General features: G+C 39.4%; 1 protein-coding gene and 1 long non-coding RNA gene across 2 annotated transcripts; both read right to left on the bottom strand.

Annotated features, from left to right (window-relative positions):
- Positions 1–147: 147 nt before the first annotated feature.
- On the bottom strand, positions 148–14,241 carry rbm24b (RNA binding motif protein 24b). Its single transcript, XM_036558816.1, has 5 exons — positions 13,707–14,241; positions 11,796–11,919; positions 10,162–10,216; positions 9,260–9,325; positions 148–1,374 (listed from the first exon to the last, which is right to left on the bottom strand). The coding sequence occupies exons 1-5, from the start codon at positions 13,872–13,874 to the stop codon at positions 1,041–1,043; spliced, it is 747 nt and encodes a 248-aa protein (XP_036414709.1). The 5' UTR covers positions 13,875–14,241; the 3' UTR covers positions 148–1,040.
- A 793-nt stretch (positions 14,242–15,034) lies between these two features.
- LOC118798899 lies at positions 15,035–16,164 on the bottom strand. Its single transcript, XR_005006084.1, has 2 exons — positions 15,727–16,164; positions 15,035–15,692 (listed from the first exon to the last, which is right to left on the bottom strand). It is a non-coding gene; the product is annotated as an uncharacterized LOC118798899 (long non-coding RNA).
- Positions 16,165–19,782: the final 3,618 nt, after the last annotated feature.

Below are 19,782 nucleotides of genomic sequence, written 5' to 3'. Positions count from 1 at the left end.
GTGATTGGAATTCTAGATAATTGATTTACAAACCAATACTGCTAAATTGAGGCTCAATAAGGTGTAATTGTTAAAATAACTTATATAAGTTATATTATTTATTTATATTAATAAACTGAAACCCTAACATGTTTTTCAAGTGTCATATATCTGTAAACGCTAGGGACACAAAAATGGACGTTTCTGTAGAATGACCCGAATGTTTACTGCCCAGATAAACGGCTGTACGTATCATTATCATCATTTTGGCCTGAGACGTTTGCACAGCACTGGATTTAAAGAGCACACTGAGGTGACACGGTTGAGGATGATGCGAGTTACTGTTTTGCAGATTTAGCCTTATTAAATACACTTTAAATAACACAAACACAAAAGACAACAGCTACCGATAAAAGCTTATTTCTCTTCACGGTGAGCATCACTGCTCTCTGGCTGGACTGCAGCCTTCCTTCATACTCAGCGCCGGCTGCAGGACGAAACAGCGCAAAATCGAATTAACACAGTTTCACCCTTTTACCTCCAATGTCGTCGGTCAGCCGAGACGTGTTTGGTGTCTGAAGTTAGTTACCTCTTTAGTTTGGTGCTGGAGCTACGAGGCTAATGTAGCTAACAGATAATGAACAGCTCACAGCCACACATTAGCATCACGCTAACTAACGGCATTTGTCTCTAACTGTGTGGAGCTGTTCAGTGATCGCTAACAGACCTGATTATGTGGTTCCTGATACTGTATTAAACACTGTAAACACTATAAACATGGACTGAAGTATATTAGCATAGCTAAAAACAGCAGCATGGGCTAAATCACTGTTATAAACACCACATAATCAAGACTACTTAATAAATGCACATGGTTTGAGGCTAATGCAGTTAGCATGGTGTATACAGCTATAAATTCCCATTACTTGTTACCTACACTGGCCTTGTAGCTCCAACGCTAAACTAAAAAAGCTCATTTGGCTGCTCGATATCTTGGTTTGAGTGGAAACTGGGACACTTTTTACTTTATATGCACTTTAACTGCCCGACTCTTCTCTCCACTACTGTATGCGGTCAGTCTGTAGCTGCTGTGGTTGGTATTGGCTAAAAGCTGCAGCCGCTGCCGTTGCTACTGCTGCTGCTGCTGGTGCGGGTGATGCTACAGGCTGCTGGACGTAGCCGTAGCCGGCCGTGGTGAGGTAGCCTGCGGCAGGAGAGGCGGCGTACGGGTACTGGTCATAGGCTGTGGAGTACTGAGCGTAAGCAGCAGCACTTGTGTAGTCCAGAAACGGAGACGCAGCAGCAGCGGTGGTGGACGCAGCAGAAGGTTGGACGTTAGGGATGACCACACTGGGCTGGACGAAGGCCTGAGGATATACATAATGAGCAGGAATCCTGGGAAATATACAAACACAGGGGTCAGGAATGTAACACAGTTTCACAAACATACTCATGATTTGTCCACTCACTAAACAAGCACACTGTAAAAAAAATCACTTTACTTTACAGTAATTTACAGGCAGCAGGGTTGCCAGATTATTTACAGCAGTCATATTTTTACAAGACTACATAAGACAGCAGCGTATTACTAATCAATAATATCCTCTTTTCTGAATATTATATACACATCATAGGAAATAAGAGCATTATAACAGCAGTTTTAAAATTCTGCATATTTGCATTTTAAGTACATTTTAAATAGTTGAAATTCATAAATGAATCAAATGTTTCATTTCAGTTTTTTAAAAATACAAACACATATTCTTTCCAGGGCTGACAGGCTGCTCTAATAATAGCAGAGACGTTCTAAAGGAGGAGACGGGTCACTGGTTGGACAATGAGTGGGAAAGTCTGTCACGCTCAACATGGCGTCTGTATATGCAGAAATTCCCACCCTTCAATAAATGAGCCGATCCGTTAGCTGGTTAAACCTCAAATGGGAAAATCCCTCCCCCGCTGCGGAGATCTGTGAATGCGATGTGTTATTTGCAGAGCCAGTTTACAAGGAGTCTGGCCACTTCCTATTTCCCTTATTATATCAAAAACAGGACTGCAAAACAGCAGAGGGCGCCTGCGAGTGAGTCCCCAGTGAATGGGAGTGAATGGAGCTAAACAGCTAAAAACGAAAAGTTAAAATAGTTTCTAATCTCTCGCCCAGAACTTTCCTTTAGTTTTAGAAAGCAGAAGGATGGATTTCACTAAAAAAGTAAAGAAAACTCACCTGTATGTTTCCTTTATTCTACAGCAAACGGGTTTTGGGCAGCAGGACGCTAACATTACTGCTACTGAGTGCTGATTGGCTGGCGAGCGGAGCAGCTCATTGGCTGTTCGCGCTCACTGACATCATGAACGTACATAAGGCGCCATTTTAAATGTTTAGAACTCGAGTTTAAAAGCTCATTAAAATATAACAGCAGTGTTCAAATGTTTTATGTTGTTCAGTGTTCAGGAAATTATTGTATTCTTCTACATTAAAAATGTTTAAGCATTTATAAACTGTGGTTTTGCTCAAATGCTCATTATTAACCCATGCATTTTGGACTTGCTCGGGAGCGCCCTCTAGTGTTTGAGAAACCCGGAAGACATTACAGAGTGGTAATTCTCCTCTCTACAAGTTCTCTGGGTCTTTGAACCAAACACTACAAACTATTTTTGTGAGCTGTCTTGGTCAGATTTGGACAGTGATCTGCTTTTGAAACGATGATTTGGCTTTTAGCTCAGGATTTAAAGTTTTCCCCCCATTTAAAGAGAGGGAAGCCGAGCCTTGTGTAAGTGGAAGAGTTGTTGCCAAGATGGCCATCAAGGGGACAGACTTTCCTACAAGGACTTCAATAAATACTCAAATTTTGATTGTAAGTTAAAGTATTTACTAAAAGATTTAAGCTGCAATATACAAAGTAAAAATATGTTACATGAATGTCTTACAAGCTCTGAAAGTCAGTGTTCAAGCTCAGGCTGTATGGCATTAAACTCAACGTGGACAATGTTGGCATTATGCTAACAAGACACTGCACATCCCATAGAGACTGGATCCCATAGCTAGTTGATGTTAGCATTATTGTAACAGTGCAGACACTTCCTCCAGAGTGCAAATTTCTACAGTACATATATGCTGGAAATACAAAAATGCTACTGTTCATTTACCTAAATACCTCATACTCTATAATTATATATTTGTACGGCTAAGCTAGCATGCTATTAGATATCTAGATATTAGATATCTAACGGGCAGTCGTAGGCTGGAGGTTAGGGAACCAGCCTTGTGACCGGAAGGTCGCCGGTTTGCTCCCCTCAGCCGACAGTACGTGACCGAAGTGCCCTTGAGCAAGGCACCTAACCCCCCCGATTGCTCCCCGGGCACGGCGGATAGGGCTGCCCACCGCTCCGGGCAAGTGTGCTCACTGCCCCCCAGTGTGTGTGTTCACTAGTGTGCATGTACGTGGGTGTTTCACTGCACGGATGGGTTAAATGTGGAGGTCTAATTCCTCTGTGTGCAAAACACAGTAGGCTAATGGTTCTGAATCTCATCACAAAATGAGCACATGCCAATTTTGATATTAATCAATTTCAACCGTATCTGTACGATCAGACTCATAACTGGTAGTAGTGCATGTAAATTTGAGTGTAATAGTTTAACAATCTGGAAAAAAAAATGTTTGATTTTATGGTTAAATAACCAAAACATCTATAATAACATTAATAAGAATGTAAATAGAAACTAAGCAAATGCTGCAACTATTCCGTGTTCCATTTAAAGACATTTTAACACTGAGCTCGTTTTATAATACTGACTCCGCCCACAAAATAAACAACACAAAACACAGCTAGTGTCATAAACTGCAATAACATAGCAATTAAATACGTCATTTTACACAATGATATAATTCTACTGTCTTAAAAACACTAACAACGTTTTGTTTATTTCACATTTTACTCTTTCCAGTCGTCACAATTTGAACACAAAGGTTGGTCAGTAGGGGGAGCACTGCACTCCCTGACCTCAAACTCCACCTACCAGCACAGCCACTGGCTCACAAGCTGCTGATACTGTTGTTTTATTGGCTCGCTACAGAAACAACTGCATGAATTAGGGCACGAAAATCGCTGTTGTTTCCACGTTGTATGAAAATTTCATGAATCAGACGTAAAGTAGTTGTAAAGGTGGTTAAATCTGCACATTTTATATATCGCAGGTGTCAGAAGGAAACCTTGCATCTCCATTTTTGTTGTTTTCTGTTTTTATCATAATTTGAAAATGCCTGTCCTTTATATTGTGTGTAAATTTCAGGATAAATGGACGAAAAGAAACGGCCCAAAACTGCTCGGAAATAACTCTGGTTCCATTGACTTACATTAAAAGTAAAGTATGTTTTTTCCTTCTCCTATAAAGTTACCATTTTGGAGATACGAGGTTTTCTTCCGACAGCAGCGATAACTTTAATTAACAAGGGCCAATGGGTGATGGGGTATCTGATGAGCCCAATCAAACATCTTTACAGGCCAACTCTGTGATTTACATATCCTGTACGTGAAGCACAGCACACTGGGTAGCTTTGATTTAAAGTTTTAGGCCCAAAAAACCTACTAAAATGCATGTTTGTATATTAACGTACAAATGGAGTTCAATAAAAAAATGCACAGACGGCCCCCCCACCACCCCCACCCCGCCAACACACACACGCAGACTCACATTTCAGCACGTCTCACCTCATCAGAACAGCTGAGCGTCAGTGTAACACTCAGAGCAGGGCGACAGGTGGAGGAGCTCACAGTGGACTGGAACACACTCTCTACACTCTCTGTGTGAGCGGCAGGGTGGGCTGCAGTGTGATCTGACCTCCTTTATTATCTTCTCTGAAGACTTAACAGCACAAACTCACCCCATTGTTATTTTACTTGGTTTTAAAGCTGCACTATCTGTTTTTTTTTAATTGAAAGAAGTTTCATTGCGGAGTGCGTTTAGATGCACTTAATAATCCGATAACTGCAGGAAATCAGATTTTGTCAGTAATCCGATGAAAACATTTACATGCCTTTGAGTAATCAGATAATGGGGAAACTACGGGTCGACATGAGTCAGACAGTCATCAGATTTCTGCTTTGCAACCAGCCAATAAACTCACAGAAGAAGACATGATGTAAAACTCAAACTTCAGGCCGCAGCTTCTTTTTTTTAACATCGCGACACTTTACCTGAAAATATGAACAAACATCATCTAGAAGATGAAGAAAATTTAAATTCTTCATTTCATCAAGCAGGTATTTGGTTTCAGCGTCACTCCAAAAGTGTTTTGCTGCATCTCGCGAAAGAAATCAGAGTAAGAGTTCACATGCACTGAGAAATCTGATTACTGAGCTAAAATCCAGCCTCTTTATCAGATTTCTTAGTTGGATTTCTAGATCGGAGTATGGTGTTAACATGACCATTTGAATAACTGATCGGATTACTGAATGCATGTAAACACACTCACTGAGTCGGAGGAAAAAAGAAAACTCTAAGATATGGTGAGTTTGCCCTGCTACGAGTCGCCCTGTAACGCTCGAAATATTCAAGTCAGAGACGTCGGGTCAGTTTTTACACCACGTCGTACGTCTTTATACGTTAAAATCACACACAGACTCAAAAAGAAGCTCGATGTTTACGTCTCAAATGATCTGAAAAACAACACTATACTGATGAAGATACGACAACAGTAGATTAGAAACGTGAGCGAACTTTAAGTTGGCTTGACAAAACCAGCTAATAGCGCTTAAAGAGTTAAGGCAGTTGCAGAACAGTGTAGATTGTTTTTGACAACACCTTCAGGTTTATGTAGTGATTCCAGGTTGCTATGGTATTGCTACGAGGTTGCTATGGTATTTTAGCTTGTTGTTAAGGCATTGCTTGGTGGTTGTTAGGTGGTTGCTAATGTGTTGCTAGGTGGTTGTTATGGTATCCCAGGTGGTTACAAAAGTGTAGCTAGGTCATTGCTATGCTATCCCAAGTAGTTGCCAAGATTGTTGCTAGGTGGGTGCTAAGGTATCCCAGGGGGTGGCTAGGGTGTTGCTGGGCAGTCACTATGGTATCCCAGGTAGTTGCTAGGGTGTTGCTGGGTAGTTGCTATGGTATCCCAGGGGGTTGCTATGGTGTTGCTAGGCAGTTGTTATGGTATCCCAGGGGTTTCTAGGTTGTTGCTGAGCAGTTGCTATGGTTTCCCAGGGGGTACATCCTCAAAAGACGCATCCTTTACTGAGTTCTCTTTGAATTCTCTTTCAACGCCCTCATTCATTACATTCATCTGTATGTAGAAGTGCTGTGAAGCATAAACCAAGTTACAAATGATTCTACTGGACGTTGCATGCAATTACATATTTCCACCAGAGATGTCTCTAAATCCCCAAAACTTACATAGTGCAGCTCCAAACAGAAACATTAATTTAAAGAACACTGCTGGCCTCTCTTTATTCCCTGGGGTGAAGCTCTGAGGCTCGTTCTGCTGGCTTTTCTCAACCATTTGACTAAGGGAGCTAAACATTTTTAGTAATTTTAATTAAACTATCCAGCGCTGACCATGTTTTTTCTCTGCTGGCTTAGATTGGATACATTCACTACCCTAAAACATTCTAATTCCAGTCTAGATCTGTCTGAATTCACGTGAATTAAATACTGCACAGGATATTTCAATAATTCAGTATATAACTACAGCATTATTCGTGCTGAGTTCATGTGTGTAAATGGTAGACGGATGATGGCAAATCGGATATTCCATTGTTTTCAATGGAGGAGAGACAGAAAATTCTGCTACTGCAAGTGGCAACGTTCCGCAGACCGCAACAGTAAACAGAATGATCTGTAAAGAGGTCAATTTTCCCAACTTTTGAGATCAACCACAGTGGTGTAATAAAAAAATATTTTTTTGGGAGCCATGCATACCAAACATCTCAAATTCCAGACAAACTCAGGACTATGCAACAAAATAAAAGAGTAAAGTGTTGTCTTGACTTTCTCCACCTTTAAACAATCAACACTGATAAAGTTCTCCTCTAATAATCATCCGTTTTTACCAGTTCACCGTGCCAACATTTCCATGGCTTCATGTCACCGTTGCCCATAAACCACTACGAGGGGCAAAATTATTTTTTTTTCGACACAAACATGCGAAAGCAGCACAACTCATAAACAGCGGCAGACTGAAAGCCTCCACATGAGTAACAGTGTGTTGTGGAGTTCGGGGCTGAACTCTAATGTGCAATAACAGAAACCCAAATCCCATCTGTGCATTCCAGGGTTAAAAATACCCCCCCATACTGAGCTCCATATACACACTGTACAGACTCTAACGCCTTCACCCCGTAACTGCACACAGGTCAGACCAGTAAAATGAAAAAAGAAAGAGTTTGATATCTGCAGAATGATGAACAGGCCTGTGGAAGATTAATATAACTGAGAAAGCTGTAAAACATCAAAAATTAAGTTCTAATAAAATTTATGTTCAGAATGAGGTTCTTATGAAATTGACCCCCAGAATTAGTCTTAATAAAATTAATATCCAGAGTGAGGTTCTAATAAACAATATCCAAACATAAATTTCCAATAAAATTAATATCCAGAATGAAGTTCTAATAAAATTAACATCCCGAATCAAGTATGAACTTATATCAAGAACATTTATAAATGGTCATATACAGTGAAATTATATACATATACAGTAAAATTTATATCCAGGATGCCTCATATTTACATACATTACATAGTAACTTTTTGTTCCAAAATATTTTTAAATTTTATGATTGAAAAATAAATACCTTTTTAGAATTGGTAAAAGTTAAATGTAATTCATATAAAACTGTATATAAAATAAGTTAATAATATATATAATATATAATATGATGAGTGTTTCCAAACTTAATCCAGAACAGCAGTGTTACAGACCTCGAAATCTGACCCTGATTTTATTATAATTCTTCAGGAAAAGATTCAACGTAAAATTTTACTTTGACAAAAACAAAAAAATAATATAGTAAAATAATTTAATATTTACGCAGTTGAATCATATTTATTTATATTATAATTATATTTAGGTCATTAAAATGCATTTTCACTCTGTCTCCCTCTCTTTTCTCAGAGGTGACCTGAACAATCCACGGTGTTTAAAGTTCAGGGCTAAATAAAGCGGCTTTGTGATCCTTCAGCCTCCAGCCCACCTGTCGCTCTGTGGCGCGAGAAAAAGCAGAGTTTGAGCCACAGCTGCTCACACACAGTCACACACCGGACCATCAGAGGGTCAGTTTTAACAACAAATGTTCCAATGCTGTGAGTCGGCCTGTAAAGCCTGACATAATCATTTAAAAGTCAGAGGCGTCAGGGTCGGGAGTTTTTCACACCACATCGTACGTCTTTACGCTTTAACATCACACACATTCAAAAAGAAGGGTCCAGCTCGATGTTTGGACCTCAAATTATCTCAAACATACTGATGAAGATATGATGACAATAGTGGATAATTCAGTCACATCCTCAGAAGACGCTCCTTCACCAAGTTTACACTGAGTTCTCTTTGAATTCTTACACAATTAGCAGATTAATCGACTCGAGGAAGGGGTCAGAGGCACAACCCACACTACTAAAGGTTCTTCTGCATGTTGCACGCAGTTACAAGTTTCCACCAGAGGGGTCTCCAAATCCCCAAAACGTACATAGTGCAGCTATAAGTAAATCATTAGTGCCCTTAAAGTCCTCTTGTGATAAGTATGGATGGTGAAAAATTCCTTCAAGCCACTATCAGCAAAGAAACCATATTCCTGAGATCATTTTCAGTCTTTCAGCTTTTTCAAATAAGGTTGGTGACCCGGATGTAAAGAAATGCCAAGAAATAACAGTCAGTTTCAGCTCTTAGCTTTAATAACTGCTATATTAATTTAACTGCAGGAAATAAACTAGATTCATGCATTTATTGATGGACTGACTGATTGATATCTTACGTATATTTTGATGACACCCCCTCGCTTCCCCACCTGCCAAAAAAAGCTAGATTCAATGTTGAAAAATGATTAAAAAAAAAATCATCATGAGTTTAATTTAAGAGATACCAGAGCTAAATGGCACCCCAAATCATGGAGTCGGCCACCATCACCATCATTGGTCTGAATCTGCTATTTCTATGGAAGTACTGATGACATCCATCAGAAAAGCGTATTGTCATGTTATGTATCACAATAACAATAATGTCCCACCCTTATAAACTAAAAACAGCAAAAAAAACAAACCAAACCAAACACACACACACCCACATACACACACCTTGTGAGCTGGCGGAATGGGGCGGTGTACTGTAACTGTAATGGGGTCTGATCATCATCACTGTCTCTACAACACAAAGAAAACAACGGCATTTTATTAAATTAGCAGAGCTGTACAGTTTTCTCTATTCAAAGACATTCAGGTGAAGCAGTTTGAGACAGTTTATCATGAAAATGCAGAAGACTTCATGTCACATGAAACAGGAATAAATATGAACGTTAAACCACATAAATATCCATTTTCTGAGTCACACAATGACGTGTAAATGACATGATGACACATAGTTATTACATAAAGTGGTTATGAATTCACTGCCTGAGGTCTGAGACACTGTTTTACAGTAGTTTGGAATATTTTGGCCTAAAATATTTTTACCTGCAGGTTGTTGTGAAGCAAAGTAGTCCCCAAAGAAAATATATATTTTTTTTCCCCATCATCAACATTCCATATAAACTCAGAAGACTCGTGTAGGTTAAAATGTCTATATTTGTATTGTCGTCATGGCGACCCCTGGTTCCTATCACCACCACTGTAAAGACATCTGAACCATTTCACACCAAACCACTCTGAATCTCTCTGATTACACCTTACACACTGAATTATGCAGAAAATTTGCAAAAACTGGTGGAATTCCCCTTTAACTGTGGTAAAATGACTGTAAGGTGTGGCCTCAATTAAAGAGAAGGCTCTCTCTCTCTCTCTCTCTCTCTCTCTCTACTGTCACTGGATGCTTGCAGAATGTTTGGAGACTCGTAAATTTCCTTTAATGTTTTGAGATACAGTCTGAAAGGCTGAGTGACACAAAGCCTTTTGCAGAATAATATTACATTAAAACATGAATGATAAAGCAGTAAATATCCATTTGCAGCACTGATGTGTATTTGAATAGTGATGCTGCTTACCCATAAGGCCTTTGGAGAAAAGCTGGATGTATCTGAGGGACGCTGAATGAGAAACCTGAGAAAAGCACACAAAAAACGGATTCATCTCGTAATAATAATAATCATAATAATGATAATACAGTAGCACTCAGTGATGACTGCGCTGTGTATTATGTCTGATTTACAGTGTCAGTGAAAAGCTGATCTAAAGATTTATTCACAAATGCTTCAAATTTGTTACCAGGGAAAATATGAATACTAAAGTGAGTAATAATTGGATCATTCAGACTGACATAAATTTACTCTATGAACATTTTAATGGCAAAAAACAAAGCTTTACTATTATAATCACATCAGTTACATTCATTAAAAGTGCCCAAATTTCCTTTAAATAAAAGAGTACAGTAGTTTAGCCCCACCCACTCACATCGAAGTAGTGCTACCACTCGGATTGCTTTTTGAACAAGACAAGCCAATCATAACAGAGCTTATTTACATATACAGTCTTATGCAAAAGTTTGGGCGCCCCTGGTGAAATGACATACATCTGCTGATTTTCTAAATGAAAATAAGTAAACACACCCTCTACAGAGAAACCGCTTCTGCACATTTTAATGCACAGTTACTGCTCATTTACTGAATTTGATATATTTGGGGAAAAAATTAAACATAAAATGTGAAAAAGTTCGAGCAAACTGTATATTTTAGTATATTATTATTAAGTATTTTTCCAATATGTTAACCTAGGTAAACAGAAATTAAGCATTAAAATTTCCAGAACAATGCCATATTTGAAGGCCTCTTATCATGGAAAACCAAATTTCCATCACTTTTCTGAAATAAAGGAGTTTGAAGTAATATTTAAACGCTGTCCAATTTATGGAACAGCTAGTCTGTACAGTCCATATATGGAAACTAAGCTGCAAACAACAGCCTGTTTTTAATTCACTGTTGCTGTGAGGCACACTAACACTGAGGTTCTAAACAGTGTTTCAACTCCGAGTGCTTTCTGAATAAGGCACAACACAGCAGCCAATAAAAACAGAGCTCATTTACATATATCAGATATCAAATGTAGGATATTATAGTTGTTTTTTGAGCTGCTACTTTAGATGCTGTCGTTATTGCAATGAGGCAGCAATAAGATTACCTGAGTACACTTAAAAAGCTGGTTCTTCAAAGGTTCTTTAGTAAACACAGTGGTTCTATATAGAACTAAGAACACTCAAAGAACAATTTGCATGATTAAACGGTTCTTTACATGGTGAAATCGTTCTTCAGATTGATGGGATGGAGAATGTGTTGTATATGGTTCTGTATAGCCCCAAAAAGGGTTCTTCTACTGTTACAAGTTTAACATAATAACAATGGAAGAACCCTTTTTGGTGCTACATAGAACACTTTCCAAAAATGTTCTATATAGAACCATGTACAACACATTTTTTCAGTCAATGTGAAGAACGATTTCACCGTGCAAAGACCCCTTCAATCATGCAAATGTTTCCTCGACTGTCCAAGGCTCTATATAGAACCACTGTGTTTACGAAAGAACCCTTGAAGAACCAATTTTTAAGGGTGTATGTCTTCAGGCTGCACATCTCTCTGCTTACAAATGAATTTATTTCCAAAACAAACATTAAACAAACGTCTGATACCTGGCTGTAGGATCCGTGGCTTTGCCCCCAGGTAGGCCAGGTTAACGTTGGCTTTCCTGCCGTCTATGATGGGGTTGGGGTCTTTACAGGCTCTCTCTGCAGCAGGCCGGTCAGCCATGGTCACCTGATCACACAAACAGGACAGAGACACTTATCATCTCATTTATCAGTACAACTGTGAGGAATTTGAAGCAGTGCAGCTCATATAAGGGCCATTTAATCGAATCAGGTCAGAGTTAAAAACACATTTGGGACTTTTAACTGACTTGGACTCTGAGTGACCCTAAACCTTAATTATGTTTATTTTATTAAAATTAATGACTGAAAATTCCTTTCACTAGTAAAACAATCATAACATTAGTAAACTTTACCAAATGTGTCAGTAGTGACTGTTTCAGTAGTGACTGTTTCAGTAGTGACTGTTTCGATGACAAATTTCGCTCATTTTGACCTCAAAAACTCAGCAAACACAGCTTTGAACAGCTGTTCACACAGAAAATCATCATATTTTACATTAAAACTCTAAAAAGTGCTGAACTGCAGAAAATATGACGATTCTTAATGTTCCACACTGATTTTCAGACTTTGGGACACATTTGCTTCAAAACAATGGGATCTAACTGCTCACCATGTGGCCACGAGGGACAGGGATGCAGCCTCACTTCCTGCTCTAAAATGCAATAGTTAATAGGCTCCGCCCATTAACTCTGTGTTTTGGTAATGACATGAAAATATGACACAGCACTTTTTGCTAATTTCTTATTTAAAAATTAAACCCTTGATAAATCTATAAAAACCACCCTATAAATGATGATTTTGTATATATTTAGCTTATTAATATCTCTATTAATGCCTTGGGTTTAAATAGACTACTACAACACAATCATTGTACATATCTACGCATTGAACACTTCACTATTTTTTTAAATCGTATTTTTTTGTGAAATAATTTGGTGGAATAGTCCATAAACAACAGAGCAACACAAATAACCAGTTCTGTGTTTACACCGTTACATGAAAACCCACTGGTGAGTCAATAAAGCGGCATCTTCTCCTTATTCATTTCCAAAAGAACCTCAAATATGATTGTAGCTTCTTGCACCTTCAATACGCATCATCAGAAGGGGGTTTCTAGTCTTTAAAAGGGGAGAATCTACTTTCAGACATCACTTTATAATCGCTGAAGGAGGCGAGCAAGCATGCTTAGAACAGACATAGCCATGGTTAGATTTTTCATTTTGGTGGAGTGTCCCTTTAAAAGAAACTATGCTGTGTCAAAATCCTTATCATTATTAAATGTTTACACGAATATTAATTTGAAAACAGAAAAATGTGACGAGATAAATAAAAAAAGACAAATATCTGGTCTTTGAGGTTTCAAACAAGTATCTAGCAGGTCTGAATAAAAATGTAAAATTAAAAATAAAAAGTAAAAAGTATGTTTTTTAATGGAAATAATACTCGAGTAAAGTGCAAATCCTCCAAAATAATGTTTAAGTATAGTAGAAAAGTACAATTACCTAAGTATTTTCCACTGTTGCTCCTTTAGCATTTGACTCGTTAGCTTCTAATTCGAATTTTCCGCTCCACCTTAAATGGTGCAGCAGTTATAGTCTGACGACTGAGGCGCCAGAATGTAACTGCTGCACCATTTAAGGTGGAACGGAAAATTCGAATTAGAAGCTGGAGATTGTCATTTCTCCTGCAGTTTTACACTCAGTACCTAAGTTTTTGGACCTGAGATTCACTCTTTAACTTAAGTTTGTTGTAAGTAGCTACTTAAGTCATTACTTTACTCAAGTTATTTAGTACAGTCTAGTCTACTTCAGCCTAAATGCTTTACTTAACAGTTATATCATTGTTCATGAACAGTTCATGGCTCTTTCGAGCCGGGAATAAAACTCCACTTACAAACCCGTAGCCCCTGGACTTCCCAGTCTGTCTGTCCGTGATGACCACAGCCTCATCAATGTCCCCAAACACCTCGAAATACTTCCTGAGGCTCGAGTCAGTGGTGTGGTACGGCAGGCCTCCAACGAAGAGCTTGGTGTAGGTCGTGTCCTTCTGGTTCGAGTGCATCTTCACACTCAGACCACAGAGGCTTCAAACTTCAAACTTCTCCAGCCGACAAAACCCTAGAGGTAAAAGCTGAGCTCACGCGGACTTCTGGTGACCAAACTGGCATGCAGACCAACAAACGCCTTGTTCTGAAGCAGCTGCGTGCGGAAAGTGAGACCAGTGAAACTTCATGCCAACTGCTTTGACAGTTTGGCTCTGCCGCAATGTGTTAAGGCCCCGCCCCCCTGTGCTATCGCTGCAAAATGACTGGCCACTTTATTAGAAACACCTCCCCAGTGTTTCCACTCACTGGCCACTTTTCAGAAACACCTCCCCAGTGCTTCCACTCATTAGAAATACCTATCTTGAGCTTCGACTATCTGGCCACTTTATTAGAAACACCCACCCTATGCTTCCACTATCTGGCCACTTTATTAGAAACACCTACCTTGAGCTTCCACTCACTGGCCACTTTATTAGAAACACCTCCCCTGTGCTTACACTCACTGACCACTTTATTAGAAACACCCACCCCGTGCTTCCACTATCTGGCCACTTTATTAGAAACACCCACCCTATGCTTCCACTATCTGGCCACTTTATTAGAAACACCCACCTTGAGCTTCCGCTAACTGGCCACTTTATTAGAAACACCCACCCTGTGCTTCCACTCACTGGCCACTTTATTAGAAACACCCACCGTGTGCTTCCACTATCTGGCCACTTTATTAGAAACACCTCCCCAGTGCTTCCACTAACTGGCCACTTTATTAGAAACAACCACATTGAGCTTCCACTAACTGGCCACTTTATTAGAAACACCCACCCTGTGCTTCCACTATCTGGCCACTTTATTAGAAACACCTCCCCAGTGCTTCCACCCATTGGCCACTTTATTAGAAACACCCACATTGAGCTTCCACTAACTGGCCACTTTATTAGAAACACCCACCTTGAGCTTCCACTAACTGGCCACTTTATTAGAAACATAACTTTATTAGAAACACACCTTGTGCTTTATCTTACTGGCCACTTTATTAGAAACACCAACCTTGAGCTTCCACTAACTGGCCACTTTATTAGACACTCTGCGCTTCCGCTCACTGCTCTTTGTAATTTCAGCTTATTGTAAAATGATGACTCATGCAAACACAACACAGACACCAAAGGAGACGCCTTCATACTGTAAACGTTCTGTATTCTAGGACATCTTTGTACCCATTTTTTTGTACATTTCGTAGAGATACAATATAAATACAGTTCTGTACATTATATTTGTTCAAATACATTTCTATGTACAACTCCTCATGAAGGAGAGCAGCTTGGTTGTCTTTATAAAGTAAGGGCCTGGGTCTCTTTCCTTCCACACACAATTACAGCATTAAAATACACTTCAGTCATCCACAGTTATTCAGGCAACAGAAGCAGAACAACAGAAGTGTGTGTCTCTGGCGGTCCCTGATGTTGCCCGTCCCCCCGGTTCGTCTTATTTCCAACCGTTATAGAAAATATAATCATTTATTTGCATGAGTATCTCAAACTAGCAAAACATTACTCATTAGTCACACGCACAGGTAAAAAAGAAATGCAGTCAGCGATGTTGAAGAAGAGTGACAGTTTAAAGGGACTGACAGACTAAAATGGTTCTGCCGGTCATACACAGGGTTTTGGGTCCTGGTCAGCACAGTATTTTCTTGGCAAAGTGGCCAAACGCATAGAGCAGTCCGAGCAAGCCCCATGATTCAGTAACAGGAATAAAAGGGGATCACACTGTATTTGTCTGAGGGCTGAAATACAGGCACTGCACTGCCGTTTCTCGGCTCCGTCTCAAATCAAGCTCTGTTCACTACAGAGGATACAGACACTTTGCGACCTTTGCCACTTTTGATATCTGACCACATTGCAGATAATATCCAGTGCACTCTTACAATCCAACAGCACAACATGTCCAGAAGGGGAGGAGGGGACAGTGAGGAGCGGATTACTCAAACAGGACAGACCCCAGTTAGCTTAGCCTCAGTGAGCTAACCTGTTAGCCATGCAAACTTTGCAATGCCAAATGTTTTTTGAGAAGTTTGAACATTTCATACATATTTATTTTTGAATAACTGCTTTGTCTGAATATGAATTGGTGGAAAGTCTTTTTTGTTGTTGTTAGCCATATAGCTAAACAGTGCTATTAGCATGCTAACTAAAGTGGCCGAGTTGTATCAGCAGTCACGTATAACAGAGTACACTCTTCAAAAAGATGGTTCTACCAGGGTTCTTTATTAAAGAAAATGGTTTTCCATGATTCCATGATTAAAGGGTTCTTTGCATTGTGAAAACGTTCTTCAGATTTTTGATAAGGGTTCTATATAGCACCAAAAAGGCTTCTTCTACTGTTACGGTGTTAGCCTGTAACAACAGAAGAACCCTTTTTAGTGCTAAATAGAACCCATTTCAAAAGGGCGCAATAGAGTACAATTCACAGCACATTCTACATTAATCTGACGAACGTTTTCACGATGCAAAGAACCCTTTAATCATGCAAAGGGTTCTGTGAGTGTTCATGGTTACATATACAACCATTTTCTTTAATAAAGAACCCTTAAAGAACCATCTTTTTAAGTGTGTAGTTTGCTACCTAAAGCTCAGCAATGTTTGGCATTTTAGTGCAGATTATTATTAGTTTCGTTATTTTCGGGTTTGAAAAGGGAAACGCATCATTTCTCCAGTCGACACTTGTGTTCAGTCGGTTCCTCACCTCTCTGGGGGCTCATCTAACACCCTTAATAAAGTTATGGAATGGCTCTTATGATGGAGTCAGGGATTCCCCTGCGGAGAAAGGATGAGATGCTGACCTGTTAAAACCAGTATTGAATCCGTGTCTTGTACTTTGCCCATTTGCCAAGGGTAACTGTCAATTCAGCATCTATAAAGCTAGTTGGTCAATGTTGTTAACTGTTGTTTGGTTTAACTCTAAAGTGGGAAGCTGAAGCTCGGAATTATGTCATTTTCCAGCTACCAAGAGGGAAAAATCACAGATGCCTCCTTGAAAGCGAGTGTTGCATCAAGCTAGCCAGCTAATGCTAGTGATGAGTGATAACTTCATGATGATTTTATCATCTCAATACCGTGAGCGTTACAGTGTCAAATACTACTACAATCTCACTTAACAGTAGAGAAGAGCTGTTCTAGTACTGATGACGATGTGAGCAGCTGTGTTGATAATGGCCTTATATGCTAAGTAAAAACTCCATCCTGACTTTCCGTGTAGGAATTCCCTCTCAAGAGGGGTTTTCTCCTTGCTTTTCCTAGTCAGAGATGGGAAATTCCGAGTTAGTTGAACAAAACATGAGGCACAGCTATCATTTCAAAATGTATACGCAAGAAATCATTGCAGAGCGATGAAGATTATAACATATAAAATGGGTCTCGCGCTATTTAGCGGTCACAACCTCTAAGAAAAAAAAATATATATAAAAAAGAAAAAAATGACAATATGTTGGGTCTCCACACAAGGTTGCTATTGGTTGTACTACTCTCTCCTTGTTGCTCAGCAACAATACCATCATTACTGTCCACCTAGGACAATTTTCAGCAACTATAATGCTAATTGGTTGTTTTAGCACAGCTAGCTAGCTATCGTTCTGATATGCACAGAGGTGGACAGTAGCTAAGTAAATGTAATTCGTTTCTGTACTTAAGTAGTTTTCCCTGTATCTGTACTTTACTGAAGTTTTTCCATTTTGGGCGACTTTTTACTTTCACTCCACTACATTTCACAGTCAAATATCTCACTTTTTACTCCACTACATTATGAGAAATCTGTCGCTCCTTTTGGTTTATGTGTGTATAAAAACGTAACATGTCAAAATGAAAGAAGCACAAAGCAAGAACACCAATCAGGCCCAGCGGTCACTTTGTTTTGAGCTTGTTTTGACCTGTTGGTCATACCGACCCAGTGCAGCACACGGTTCAACATCAGTGCAGCAGCGTAAAATTTCAACATAAATTCAACATAAATGATGAACTAACCTAACTTTGTGTAAACAGACCACAATATAGAAATATGTACTCATATGCAGTTGTGACTGACGAGACTCCAAGTCTTCTGCTGGTTATGTTATAATCATTTTGATCTTTGCTGGTCGGACTCCGCTCAGACGGAACGCTAATAAGCTCTGGTGCATAGTTTTTGTTAGCCTCAGTGAGCTAAGTAAGCTAGCTAGCTAAACAAACTTCATCAGACCATTTTTTGACGAGTCTGAGCGTCACATGAATAACGGCCTCTCTAAATCTTCGCCTTCAGACAGAGAGGAGCGGAGCACGGCCCTTGTTTCTGTTGTTGCTAGCTAAGTTGCCCTTAGCATGCTAGTTAGGAAGCTAGCAGAGTAAAGTAATGAAGCTAACAGTAGTCCTGTAGCAGTTTGCTACATAAAGGGCACAAAAAGATGGTTCTTCAAGGGTTCTTTAATAAAGAAAGTGGTTAGAGTCATGAACACTCATAGAACCCTTTGCATGATTAAAGGGTTCTTTGCATCATGAAAGGGTTCTGCAGGTTGACAGAGAATGTGCTTTAGATGGATCTATATAGAACCTTTTTGAAATTGGTTCTATATAGCACCCAAGCTTGTAACAATAGAAGAACCCTTTTCTGTGCTATTTAGAAACCTTTTCAAAAAGGTTCTATATAGAACCGTCTACCGCACATTCATGCAAATTTACCATCAATCTAAAGAACTCTTTTATGATGCAAAGAACCATTTAGTCGTGCAAAGAGTTCTTTGAGCGTTCATGGTTCTATCTGGAACCATTTCTTTACAAAAATCATCTTTTTTAAGAGTGAGTTTGAACTGAATTTTATAGTTCTGAGATATTAAGTATGTAAAAATATTGAATAAGGCATATAAAGAACTCTGTTCAACGTCTTTTGTGTTTAAGAGCTGAATCATGTCAGACTGCAGTGATTTCTGGGATGTTCTGCTGCTGAATCCTACCTTTATGTTAACTTGATTCCTTGTTGCTAGAACGTACTAACATCTAACACAGGCTAATACAGTAAAAAAGCACAAAAAAGCAAAACGCATCTCTTTCATTCCTCAAATAAAACCGAAGCCTTTTTTAAGCGCCTCGTTCCGCAAAACAAGTGTACAGTGTGATCCCCCCTAAGGCATCTCACTGCCTCGGCTTCAACAGACACCAAGGTGCTTTACCTCCCACAGCGCACAGTCTGGGTCTCTTCATGTAAACCTGTGTGAAAAAGCCTCATGGCAGAGCGTTTCAAAAGGCGCGAAACTCGGCGTCCGCGAGTCTGACGAACTCATTGTGCATCCAGGACGAGTCACTCCAGTGCAAGCGTTAAGAAAACAGCTCCAAAAGCTCGGCTCTGTACAGATACAGTACTCAGAAAGCAGGTAAAATGCAACAGAAACCAAGGCAGCTTGCTGTTAAAAGGCATCACAACCCCAAATCTACCACAATCTTAAAAGTTCCAATGCATTTGTGGCCATTAAATCAGAGATATGGCACTTAGCGAGAATCAGTCCCACTCACCCTGTACACACACACACACACTCTACACTACATAGTACAAAATAGTTCAGTTTTAACAGCAGATCTGAAATGCTATGTCTTTGGTAACACCTGATATAATCACGCAAAGATCGAAGAACATTATAACAGTAGTACATTCTCAACTTCAATAGATTTCCATATTTAGCCTCACTAAAGCTACGTTCACATTACGAGCCTCGTTGCTCAAATCTGATTTTTTGCTCAAATCCGATCTCTCTGACACGATGGTTCACACTCGTTTAGGTAAGTGATTCAAATCTGTCATTAATGTGATGAACCAGTGTCCTGAAATGACCCACATGAGCACATCCTACTCAGTAACGTCACGTGAATGAATCACGTGCATCATCAGCACAAACTAACGAGCAGA

Source organism: Colossoma macropomum, unplaced genomic scaffold (genome assembly GCF_904425465.1).
Source record: "Colossoma macropomum unplaced genomic scaffold, Colossoma_macropomum, whole genome shotgun sequence".
In the NCBI taxonomy this organism is placed as follows: Eukaryota; Metazoa; Chordata; class Actinopteri; order Characiformes; family Serrasalmidae; genus Colossoma; species Colossoma macropomum.
The sequence above is the reverse complement of the archived record's forward strand: the minus strand, read 5'-3'. Positions and strand labels throughout refer to the sequence as shown.